Source organism: Saccopteryx leptura, chromosome 8 (assembly GCF_036850995.1).
Source record: "Saccopteryx leptura isolate mSacLep1 chromosome 8, mSacLep1_pri_phased_curated, whole genome shotgun sequence".
NCBI lineage: Eukaryota > Metazoa > Chordata > Mammalia > Chiroptera > Emballonuridae > Saccopteryx > Saccopteryx leptura.
The window spans coordinates 10,943,694-10,957,138 of record NC_089510.1 but is presented as its reverse complement, the minus strand read 5'-3'; the positions used below and the strand labels follow the sequence as shown (position 1 = coordinate 10,957,138).

Sequence of the window (13,445 nt, the reverse complement as noted above, 5' to 3'; positions counted from 1 at the left end):
TTGATAGTTTCTTATGGATTCTGGTCTTTTTCCATATAATACACAAAGAAAATTACCCATGAAAATACTGTTCTTAAGGCACAATTATAATAATTGGAAAAATACTACTTCCATATTAAAAGGAAAGGATACAGTTGTGTTGGAATGTAGAAAAAACATATTTACACATACATATTCATAAAACTTGAAATTTATACAGAATGGAGAAAGAAGGGGTGGTGCATATATACAATAAAATATTACTCAGGCATAAAAAGAATGAAATCTCATCATTTTGGACAATGTGAGTGGACCTAGAGGGTATTATGCTAAATGAAATGTCTGAAAAATACCATATGATTTCACTTATATGTGGAATAAAAAACCCCGAAATAAATGAACAAACAAAACAGAAACGAAGTCATAGAGACAGAGAAGAAACTGATGGTCACTGGAAGGGAGGGTAGTAGAGAGATGGGTATAAAAGATGAAAGGGATTAAGTAAAAATGGTGAGTGATGAAAACAGTCCCAGTAAACTGAAGGACCACCTAAGGAATACAGTCAGTAATATTGTAATAACTGTGTATGATGCCAGATGGCTACTAGAATTATTGAGATGATCATTTCATAAGATATATAAATGTCCAATCACTATGTTGTATATCTAACACATAATATCGTGTATCAATTGCAATTAAAAAAGAAATCAATTTAAAAATTTAAATAGAGTAAAATCATTTATCTCCAGAAAATGGAAATTCATTTGCAACAAAAATTAATGTTTTCCATATGATTATATCCCGTGATATATTTTGTCCTCCGATGTCTTTTTTCAGTATATTTTTACTTTTATAAATAAGGAAGTCAGTAAGATGAACAATACTTCATTTGTATTATAATAGTTCCAGCTATTGAGGCAAACAATAATAGACTAAGGTATCATTTTGAAAATATTTTGATGACATAGGAACTCACTACATATTACAGTTGGTATGAAATATTCTAGCTTCAGATTTTAAATACTTGGAGGAAAACCACCACTTCACATTAACTTTTGTGATCTTCCTAAATCTATTATTACAAACTAAATATTATTGAATGTAATCAAGTAAATTTTAAATGAAATTTATCTTAAATAGAAAAGTAAGTGATGCTTTTAGAAACTTTTTTGTACTCTCTGGGAAAATGTTACCTTGAATTTTTATTGCATTAGATAAAAACACAGAAGTCATGATATGTTATTCAGCTGTTTTTCAGTAAAGATGCTTGTCTATCCTTTATCAGATCTTTGTGCCAGAAAAAAATAATATTTTATTCTTGGTTTCCAAAATTGAAATAATTTATTTATAGTTTTTTTTGGAAAGGTTGTGTGTAACTTGTAAAGGGTTTTAAAATATTGACAATTGTTCAATTCCACATCAATTCAAAAGTTCACAATTTCCAGTTCCTTTCACTCAGAATGGTTGTCAATATCAAGCATATAAAGATCAATAATAAGTAATAAATCAGTCCTTCAAAAAGACATTTGAACTTATCGTTTATTCGCAAACAGATTTAGAATGTTATTTATGTAAGAAACTCAAGAATGTAAAAGTATTAGAAAAAGCCGCTTCACTAGTATTTCCTGAATGTATTGATTCATTCCTAGTTTAGATGTTTACAATAGAATCTAAACTTTGCTATCTCATGCCCTAGGTTTTTAAAGTGGTAATTACTGTCAAGACAAAGAATAGAACAACATGCTAAATACAATTAATTTCACAAATGTATTAGTTTATAGGGTTTGATGCTTCCCCAAATACAACCCAATCCTCTTAGTTCAAGAGACAGAATAGAAAAGTAATCTACAACAAGCTGTCATATTTTAATATTGGCAATGAAAAATCAAATATTTAACCAAAATATCTATTTTAAAACCTTCTCATAATTAAATGTATTGTGAAGAATGGAGCACTTAATTGCATTCAATAGATTGTTAAATAGACATTGACAACTTTATTGCCATTAAAAATGTGCAAGAACTTTTTATAATATCAGCCTTTCAAACAGAGACCACCAAATTGATTTCCATCAAGTTGGTTATCTGAGCTCAAAGTTGTTACAGATGTAAATGATCAAATACCCACTATAAGATAAAATTACAAAGACAATGATTGTCAAGTATTATTCAACACCTAACTTTGTAATTTGATTTTTTTCCGTAATTACCAAGAGGCATTCAGCCCTATGACTGAATTTATTTATGACTGACAGATAAGAACTCTGTGTGGGTGTGTGTGTGTGCTATCAAATGGTTTACTTTTGTCTATGTGCAAATTGTCTTACCTTTGGCTTTTGGTGTTTCTCCTTCTCTGAAACATTGGATGGCTTTCTCTTCAGCATTTTGAATTGAGACTGCTCCAGGTGAGTGCACTTGCTGTCGTTACAGAAATGATAGAGACGGCAGTGTGCTGTCTATGATATACATCAGTAACGGAGTTGGGAGTCCTGTGACCTGCCACTTCCTCCTTTGGTCAGGATATGACTTCACGTTTACACGGGTGAAATTTTTTGGCTTTTTTTTTTTTTTTTTACAGTTGTTCTTTGGTAACTCTCTAATGTTCCTAATGTTCTGTTTCTTATATAGTCTGTGATGTAAATTCCTAAATTTCACATTTTGACATGCCTACCATTATAAGAACCGTAAGGATTTCAAAATAAAACTCACATTTTAAGTGTACATAAAATAAAAATCTGTATCACCATCTCTGGGTAGAGGGAAGAGAACATCTGAGCCAATCAATTAAACTGGAGATGTGGGCTATTCTGTATATAAAAAATTAATAAGGAAGACATTTTTACATTTCTAAGTAAACAATGTTTGAGGATAAAATAAATTAAACTTTATACAATACTAATCCTATTTAAGGCATGTATAAATGTGTTTAAAAAATAGAGTATGTATGAAATTTGTATAAATATGAATGGGAATCTGACTCTAGAAGTAAATGATTATGCATATTGTTACATTTTAAACATTTTATTGTGTTGTAAAGCCCTGGTTGGTACAGAAATCAATGAGACAGAGCTCTCAATACCAGATGTCTTTCTGCTACAAACTAGGTATCAATAACTGAATTATTTTTCCAGAATTATAAGACTGGTATTTGCAAATTAATGACAAAAGGGGTAACACTAAAAAAAAAATCTCAGGACTTTGAGGTTGGGTAATTTCCTAAAAGTATGCCTTCTTTCAAACTTTCTGTTTGGGTTTAGGTTAAGTCAGTGGTCTAAGTAAATTTTTTGTTTCATCTTCAGAAATGGAAAGTCATGAAGAAATATATTTCTTAACTGAAATATCTGCACCTTCTGTGTCCCCCATTTCTTCATCTGTAAATAGCAATTTAATTTAAATGTGAGTTCAATAATAATAAGGAAATGATAATGCACTTATTACAGAGAGGGTTTTAGTGAGAATAAAATACCAATAAAACATGTACTTATTACATGACATCATTTAAATAATGTTTTATGTCAAGAAATGTTGGTAGATCTTACAGAAACATGAAATTTAAATAGTTATGTTTGGATTGGTGTTTGCTATAGATTATATGTCTATAATGATAACTAAAGAATAGATACTGTAACTGGACTATATGCAGTTTTAAAAATGTTACACTGAAGCATTTTAAAATAAAATCTCAATTTATGATTTTAGGTACTTTATTATCATTAACACTGTAAAGAATATTGAAAATATAAACAAACCTGAAATCTTTTCTTTCAGAATTACAGATGAGAGAAGAATGTTCCAATCTTCTACTCAAGAGAAATATTTATATTTTCTGGAGATTAAAAAACATGTGACACTTGAAGTCTTATTGCATTCTGTATTTAAACATCTTGGTCCTCAAAGAAGCTCACATGACACGGTAAAAACTGGTTTTAGTCAAATGTCTCTTTTATGAAATTGTGAGTCCACCAAGATACGTAAGTAAGTGACCTATAGTGATCTAGCAAATTCAAAAGACTAAAGCAGACAATATGAATGGGGTAGACAGTATTGAGCACACTTAACTTCTTATCATGATTCAACCACTAAGTCACATATTGCTTAAGGCATTTTCTGAAACCAGGAAATTGCAAGAGCACAAAGCCCCAGTGCCCTGCTTTCACACATTACCTCGATGGTCCTGTTACCTAGGCAGCGTGAAACAAGGCCGGTACTTAGTGATGTACATGTTGGCTACTACTTCTGTGTCATACAGGATGAGTCAAAACTTCAAAGAAATTGCAGTTAAATGATAGTTATTGGGTGCGTTTTATGAGAAAGTAAAACGAGATATAAAAGAGTTGTTTCAGCGGTCTAACAAATATTTATTGGTAGATTTGCGTAGATTGCTAAAACAAATAATCAAATTCAAATCATAGGTATCAGGAAAACATAGTTATGAGAAAATTCTGTCTGATGTCTTTGATTCTGACACCTGGCTGATCGCCTGATGATATCTAGCTATATCTCTGCTCTCTGCCGTCAAGTTGAATAACAAATTTAGGAAACAATGTTTGGGTTAACCTTAATCTATGTGTTATTTCAAGAAACATTTGTTCAGTGGATGGAGGGTTTTCAAATCATGCCTTTAAAAATGAGATTAAGATCTCCACACTGCTTAATTTCCATTTTTGAGAGAGGAGAGAGAGAGAGAGAGAGAGAGAGAGAGAGAGAGAGAGACAGGAACATAAAGTTGATCCTGTATATGCCCTGACCAGGGACTCGAACCAGCAACCTCCACACTCCAGGACAATGCTCCAACTGAGCTATCCAGCGAGGGCTTAGTTTTTATTGTAGTTTTTATTGGTTTTTAGAGAGACAAAAAGAGGAAGAGAGGGAAAAGGAAGGTGAAAGGGAAAGATTTGTTATACTACTCCTTCCTGCATTGTTTGGTTGTTTCCTGTGTGTGCCCTAACTGGGGATTGAACTTGCAACTTTGTTGTTTTAGGACAATGCTCTTAACTGACTGAGCTAACTGGCCCCTGGTCCACACTGCCTTGATTTTTTATATCTTCTCAATATGTAGACTTGGTCACAATAAATCTAATCCTTCCATATATTTCTGGGACAGCCATAATGAAAAATCTATTTTAGTAACTATAAACTTAAAATACTTCTGATGTCACCTCAAATATATTGTTGGAGGAAGAAAACAGAAAGACATCTTCCAAGAACTTGAAAAATAAGAGAAGTAATATTGTTATCATGGAATACAATTTTAAAAGCAACATTTAATGTAAGACAGAATAATTACCTTGGAGAAAAAGAATAGATTGTATTTCATTCAGACCTACAGATTTAGTCAGTTATGATAAAGAAAAGAGAGAGTAAGTTATAAAAGCAACTTAACCTTGATAATTCCTCTTTCTTTTCTGGCCCCTCTGAGCATGCTTCTTTCTACACAATGGGAAAGGAAATTTTCAGTGGGAGTTATTGCATTTTTGCCTGTTTTAACCTTACTCAGGATTTCTAGAAGCAAATATACTCTGGGGTCTAATAAAATTCTATCTTGTTCTCTACTCAAAAATGCCAATGTATTTTAAGATATTAAATATCTTAATAAATAATAATAAAATTTAAAAATAATAAATAAAACTTAAAAATGAAAAAAATCTTAAGATATTAAAATTGTCGTTATTAAATATCTTAAATGGATTTCTATGAAGATTAAATAAGCTACTCTTACTTAAAAAGTGCATGGTATATATTAAACACTAAGAACAAAATAATTAGATAAATCTGTTCCCTTTCTGAGGTTATTAATTCTCACTTTGTAATTTTCCCTCTGTCCCCTGCATTGCCTTTGTTTCTTTCTGACATCTTTTTTTTTTCTGTTTGTTATGATCTCTTTCATTTTTGAGACTTTCTTCAAATGTCTAGTGATTGTTGGCTGTTGATACATCGCCCAGAACACAGGATGGCAATCCTGATGGCAAGCTCTATGCTATGGGTCGGGAACCTATGGCTCGTGAGCCAGATGTGGCTCTTTTGATGGCTGCATCTGGCTCACAGACAAATCTTTAATAAAAAAAAAAATAATAACGTTAAAAATATAAAACATTCTCATGTATTACAATGCATTCATTTCCTACCACTCATGTTCCTGGTTGTGGGTGGTTGGAGCCAATCACGGCTGTCCTCCGGGACAACACCACCTTTTTATTGGATAATGCGTAAAGTACACGGGTCATTGTATGGCTCTCATGGAATTACATTTTAAAATACGTGGCGTTCATGGCTCTCTCAGCCTAAAAGTTTCCCGACCCCTGCTCTATGCAAACGGGTAGGCTTGTTGGGTCCTCAGCCACAAGGAACTTGTTCTGTGAACAGACCCTCCAATGGCAGTTTCTGGAGGTCTGTCCTCTGAGACCACGCAGGCTCTGCAGGTCACAATCCCTCCAGGCCTGTGCAGCCGTGAAATGCTGAAGTTCTCAGGGAATCTGTGCTCCACACCGACTCGCTTCATTGCAGCATCCTTTTCTGCAGGTCCTGAAGTTGCCCCTGGCTCTGGTCCTCATTCTCCTTCCATCATCCCAAACCCTAGTCGGCATCTCGTCTCCGGCCCTTTCATCGTATGTCTTTTGCACTGTGGGGTTGCGTCTGGTAAGTGTACGTGGCAAACATACAATATTTAAACAAAGGCTTAGTTAGCCCAGCTAGAGCTCTTCTCATTTTTATCACCTCTGACTCCTTTCCTCCACTCTGCCCTTTAAAATATTTGCGTCTCTTCATCTTATTTGCTGAACTCTTCATTATGTAGGTGGAATGTGTAGCTAATTACATAAAGGGGATCTCTGCCACCACTATTTCTACCTTAGATTTATTTTTTTTTTTGTATTTTTCTGAAGCTAGAAACGGGGAGAGACAGTCAGACAGACTCCCGCATGCACCCGACCGGGATCCACCCGGCACGCCTACCAGGGGTGAGGCTCTGCCCACCAGGGGGCGATGCTCTGCCCCTCCAGGGCGTCCCTCTGCCACGACCAGAGCCACTCTAGCACCTGGGGCAGAGGCCAAGGAGCCATCCCCAGCGCCCGGGCCATCTTTGCTCCAATGGAGCCTTGGCTGCGGGAGGGGAAGAGAGACAGAGAGGAAGGGGGGGGGGGGGTGGAGAAGCAAATGGGCGTTTCTCCTATGTGCCCTGGCCGGGAGTCAAACCCAGGTCCCCTGCACGCCAGGCCGACGCTCTACCGCTGAGCCAACCGGCCAGGGCCTCTACCTTAGAATTTTTAAAATGGATGTGGGACATGGCTCCTGGTCTGACACAGGAGAGAGAAGGCAGGACACAAGCATGAAGCATTTCTGGGGAAGCTTATTCTACCATTAAGTGAGGGTGCTCTCTCTACATTTTCATATTCTTCTCACGAGCCTGGAAATACAGTCTCCTGTGAAATAGTTTGCCTTTTCATTTTTTAAATAGATGGTATAAAATAATAAAATACTTACTTTGTATTAAAAATCTTCAAGTTATTTTTTAAAATTAAGAATGCAGCCCTGGCCGGTTGGCTCAGCAGTAGAGCGTCAGCCTAGCGTGCGGAGGACCCGGGTTCGATTCCCGGCCAGGGCACACAGGAGAAGCGCCCATTTGCTTCTCCACCCCTCCGCCGCCGCGGTTTCCTCTCTGTCTCTCTCTTCCCCTCCCGCAGCCAGGGCTCCATTGGAGCAAAGATGGCCCCGGCGCTGGGGATGGCTCTGTGGCCTCTGCCTCAGGCGCTAGAGTGGCTCTGGTCACAACATGGCGACGCCCAGGATGGGCAGAGCACCGCCCCCTGGTGGGCAGAGCGTCGCCCCTGGTGGGCGTGCTGGGTGGATCCGGGTCGGGCGCATGCGGGAGTCTGTCTGACTGTCTCTCCCCGTTTCCAGCTTCAGAAAAATGAAAAAAAAAAAAAAAAAAAAAAAAAAAAAAAAAAGAATGCAGCTCAGTGCCACCGGAACCATGCATGAATCCCATTTCATTAGGCGGAAGGAAAATTCCTACCACAGTACAATACCGACAGAACAAATTGAACTAACTTTGCACAAAAAGGTTTTTTTCAGTTAACTATTCTCTGAACACAGTCTGCTTCATATGTACTATTTAAACCCCCTGCTTAATTCATACCTATTTCCCCAGAAACAGAAGAGGAAGACAGACTGTGCTGATCAATAGACCGTGATTCCTGCCTTTGCCTACTGAAGAAAAATTAATTACTAACATCCTGCTAAAGAGATATATACGAACCTCCTTTCCTCAGAAACACTATTCTTAACACGGAAGAACAAAATTACTTCTATATCCTTTCTACCTTCACTCATCAGAAAAATTTATAGCACATTCAAGAGTGACCAAATGATTTCTCAGACCTTTCCATTTGAAACTATGCTAACGCCGAAAAGCTATAAGAGATAGTAATTGGATAGCCTATTGATTTAAACAATCAAAGCCTTTATGTTATCTTCACCCCTTCAACTTTGACTACAGTACAATTATAAAATGAAACACTCTAACTGCGTATCAGTTTAATGACTTGAAGCAATAACCAAAGAAATGAATAGAATATTATTGGGGCAGGTGTTTAATATAAAAATATTTACCACAGAAAAATCAAATTTAATAATGTGATATACACACACACACCTCACATCTATGCATGTATGTGTGCATACATATACATGTATGTTCAGGCATGTGTTGTATGTTTGTATTTATTCAGACGGAATGCCATCTTTCTCTTTTCATACAAGGGGCACTGGAGAGCATCTCAGAGTCCGGGGCTGCTGTGAATAGGGTCACATTGCCCTCCCCGACCCAATACACACAAAGGGAGGTTTCCACATAAAGCGTGAAGCCAGAGGGTGGCACCGCTTCTCAAAAACACTCGTGCGTTCTAATTTGAAAGCATTTGTGTCATTTCTGGGAAGGGAAAACTCAGGTGATCATTTACAGCATTGTACAAGTATGTTGCCTGCAGCTCAATTCTGTTTTCTTCTCTAATAAGAAAACATTCTTATAACCTTTGCAGCTCTACCACAAGAATGAAAGAAAAGCCGGTTCTTCTTAGTCAATCAAGTAGTGTGGTAAACCAAATAGCCATGTTTACGTCAGTCTCCAGAAGCTCAAAGACACTGATGAGCTGAAAACTAATATCTAGTAGGAGAGAAACCAAATTCACCTCTCTCATTTTTAAGGGCATGGAATTCTAACTGCTCAAAGTGGTCCCCACAGCAGTTAATGCAGTCTGGTGACTAGTCCCCGCTGAGCAAGCCTGACTTGGGGTCTCCTTTTTCTCCTGCCACTCACCTTTGGAGGCCCTGCGGTGGGATTAGAGTGTGAGGACTTCGGAGGACTGACAGAGGTTTGAGTTCAGGCAAGCAGTGTAAACGTAGGTCCAGCATTTGACCTCTCTGACTTTAAATTTCCTCATTGGCGAGGGGGGAGGTAACATTGCCTCATACGATTGCTGTTGGGAATACATGAGACCCGACGTAAAAGGTTCCTAACACAGAGAAGGTCTTAACCAGCGCTGGTTTCATCCACTCTCCTCCCTCATGTACAAAGGTAGAAAAGTCTGAGGTTCCCAGGGATCAAGCAAAACCCACTCTCATTGAAGGTGAGGTCATAGTGCAGCCCGACTTCCTGGTAGCCTGTCCAGCCCCTGATTTCCAAGGCCCTGTGCATTGACCACTGTCATAAGTTAGAATGACATTTGAATATGCTGTTTATTCCCCAGACATCAGCGAGGGGAAATTTCTACGGGGAAACTCAGTTCTGCTTTCACCCAGATTTGGTGATCATCATTTAACTGTGGATTTGCAATTGCCCTTGAGACAGACTCCACGCTCTCTCCTCTCTCCCATGACCAGGAGGGCCCGAAGCTCTGCCCTTTGCCGGCCTTGCTCCTCTCCTCCTTTCTTTCTCTGCTCTGAGCCCGCTGGTCTTTTTCTTGGTGCTTGGACACCATTCAGTGCTTTCCTGTCCTGGGCTTTTGGCCAAGCTCTCTGTTCTGCTTGAAGTGCTCTTCTTTCCCCTTTTCACATGGCCATCTCCACGTCCTCCTTGCCACCTGCATGGAGCACCTTCTCCAAGTAGATACACAGAGGCACTTGGCAGTCTCTACTGCCCGGGTCTGGCTGACAGGTGTGGTGACCTGGGACGCAGAGGCCAGGCCTGTTGCTGGCACTGCCATAGACCGTGGCATAAAGAAAAACCCAGAAAGCGCTGGTTGAATGGAGGAATAAACTCAACTCTCTAGGTTTGCACACCATATCTCCTTGAGTTAAAAAGCATCGGGATCAAAAATCTTAGAATTCATAACCTTTGAAACCGAAAAGGATATGGCAGGCAGGATGAATGTTTAACTAGACGCTATCAAAAAAGAAAATCTTTAAAAATTTTTGAGATACCATAAACCACTTAAAAAAATACTTTCTTTTTTATGGAGAAATCCATAAGATATATCCACGTATGTTCCTAATGATGATAATGATCTCGTATTGATTTATACAACATTCTTTCTCAAGGCGTTGAACACCTTTTAACATAAATTATTTTACCCTAACAACTTTCTATTGAGGTATTTACCGTGATTTTCTGCATATGGGAAACTATCTGAATTTACTCTTCTGCCAACTCAAGTCCTGATTCCAGGACTTCAAATTCTAAGCCTGTGACCTTTCCTGCAAATTGGTCATTGAAATGAATTATCTCCTCTCCTACTGAAAGAAATTCCATTGGTCCCTTCTCCACTGACACCCTGGCCATATAATTCTCTGAGTATCAGAGCTCGACTTGAATTTTCCAGCTCGATCTATGTGAAGATGGCACTCGAGAACACGAACACTTCTCCTTTCCAAGGGAAAAGAAACTTTCTTTGCAAAAAGATAAATACTTAGGGGAATAACATGGATTTTTTTTTTTTGTAGTTCTTGGTAAAATCCGTAAGAATGTCATATGCTTCATGCAAAGCTGGTTTCTTTATTTCAGCCAGCAAAGGTCATGCCTCTGCTAGCATTTAGTAGGCACACAGAATCCACTCCCTATCCTCTTGAGAAGGAACCGATTTGGAAACTGTAGAAGTCTGTTGCTGGTCTTTAAGTCATCACAGCTCCGGCCACCAGACTGGGAACCTTCAAATGCTTTAAGACTACTCCCAGGACTGTTTTGCACTAGCGAGGGGGACTTGGCAGAAACTCTCTGTTAGTCACACAGCGGGAAGAGGCTCGAACACCCACACAGGCACAAGATACTGGCTTCTGGGTCTCTCTCATCATTCTGGACATAGGCCAATATATGAAGGAGGAGCCCTCGCTTATTTGTTCAACAAACACTAATGAACTGTCTGTCTGTCTACTGTGGGCCTCTCATTCTACCAGGTATCCAAAGATGGAAAGGCAGGGGTCATACCTTCTAAGAGTTAATAATTAAGTGGGTAGACAGGCAAATCAACAGACAATAAGAATACAGCGCGATGTGCTCCGTATCAATCCAAGGTGCATGAACAGGAGAGGCGTAGAGGGCAAACTGATGATTGGTTTGGAAAAATATTTAAAAATGTGATAAAGGAGGCTATGCTCGAGGTCATTGTGAGCCAGGTGGAAGTTCGTCAGGCAGACAAGGGGAAAAGATCGGGACATTCCAGCCATGAGAAGAGTTTACAATAAGATTGGAGACATGAGAGTGTGGGAGTGAGGAGTAATTCCCAACGGCAAGTGTGTATGTAAACAAGGAGGAAGACAGCCGGCTGGGATGACAGCTGGATTAGGCCAGACTGTGAGGAATTTGGAGGCCATGGGTCTTCACCCCCAGTACCTCAGAATGTGACCTTATTTGGAAATAGGGCTGTTGCCGATGTAATTAGTTAAGATAAGATTGTCCTGGATTGGGGTGAGTCCTAAATCCAATAGGACTGGTACCCTTAAATAAAGAGAATTTGGGCCCACCCATGCACAGAGGGAAGACGAGAAACTCCACCCATGCACAGAGGGAAGACTAGAAACTCCACCCATGCACAGAGGGAAGACTAGAAACTCCACCCGTGCACAGAGGGAAGACTAGAAACTCCACCCGTGCACAGAGGGAAGACTAGAAACTCCACCCGTGCACAGAGGGAAGACTAGAAACTCCACCCGTGCACAGAGGGAAGACTAGAAACTCTACCCATGCACAGAGGGAAGATGAGAAACTCCACCTATGCACAGAGGGAAGATGAGAAACTCCAGCCATGGACCGAGGGAAGACTAGAAACTCCACCCGTGCACAGAGGGAAGACTAGAAACTCCACCCATGCACAGAGGGAAGACTAGAAACTCCACCCGTGCACAGAGGGAAGACTAGAAACTCCACCCGTGCACAGAGGGAAGACTAGAAACTCCACCCGTGCACAGAGGGAAGACTAGAAACTCTACCCATGCACAGAGGGAAGATGAGAAACTCCACCTATGCACAGAGGGAAGATGAGAAACTCCAGCCATGGACCGAGGGAAGACTAGAAACTCCACCCGTGCACAGAGGGAAGACTAGAAACTCCACCCATGGACCGAGGGAAGACTAGAAACTCCACCCATGAACCAAGGGAAGACTAGATATTCTACCCGTGCACAGAGGGAAGACTAGAAACTCCACCCATGCACAGAGGGAAGACTAGAAACTCCACCCGTGCACAGAGGGAAGACTAGAAACTCCACCTGTGCACAGAGGGAAGACTAGAAACTCCACCCGTGCACAGAGGGAAGACTAGAAACTCCCAAGGAGATAACCATGTGAAGATGGTGGAAGAAATTTGAGTCATGCTGTCAGAAGCCAAGATAAAAATCTGGAGTTCCCAGAAACTGAAAAAAACAAGGAAGAATCTTTCTCGAAAGGCTCCAGCTATATAGTATGACCCTGTGATCACTTTGATTTTGGACTTCTAACCTCCAGAACTATGAGATATTCAATATCTGTTGTTTAAGCCCCTCATTTATGTGCTTTATTATATGGTTGCCCTAGTAAACAAACACACCCCGCTCAGTAGAGTGGGTTTAAAGGGAATGGGAGTAGACTTTTGTGTGGAATGGGGACTATGGAAGGACAGTTGCCAGAGCAAGAGAGCAGCAAGAACAGCCTGACCAGACAGTGGTGCAGTGGATAGAGCTTTGGACTGGGATGCGGAGGAGCCAGGTTCAAAACTCCAAGGTCGCCCGCTTACACACAGGCTCATCTGATTTGAGCACAGCTCAGCAGCTTGAGTCCAAGGTCGCTGGCTTGAGCAAAGGGTCACTTACTCTGCTGTAGCCCCCTGGTCAAGGCACATATGAAAAAGCAATCAATGAACAACTAAGGAGCGGCAACGAAGAATTGATGCTTCTCATCTCTCTCTTCCTGTCTGTCCCTCTCTCTGTCTCTGTGACAAAAAAAAAAAAAAAAAAAAAAAAAAAAAAAAAAAAGAGCAGCAAGACCAGATTGGTGTGTTAGAT

General features: G+C 39.7%; 1 protein-coding gene across 2 annotated transcripts in view; it reads right to left on the bottom strand.

Moving 5' to 3' along the window:
• Nucleotides 1-13,445, bottom strand: part of SAMSN1 (SAM domain, SH3 domain and nuclear localization signals 1) — a 143,290-nt gene that overhangs the window by 49,774 nt on the left and 80,071 nt on the right. The window contains exon 1 of one of the 2 annotated variants that reach the window (XM_066346957.1): nt 2,306-2,425. The exons of the other annotated variant lie outside the window; for it this stretch is intronic. Coding sequence (XP_066203054.1) covers nt 2,306-2,362 — 57 coding nt within the window. The 5' untranslated portion in view covers nt 2,363-2,425. Of the gene's footprint in view, nt 1-2,305; nt 2,426-13,445 lie in introns of those variants that run through there. 2 annotated transcript variants of the gene reach the window in all.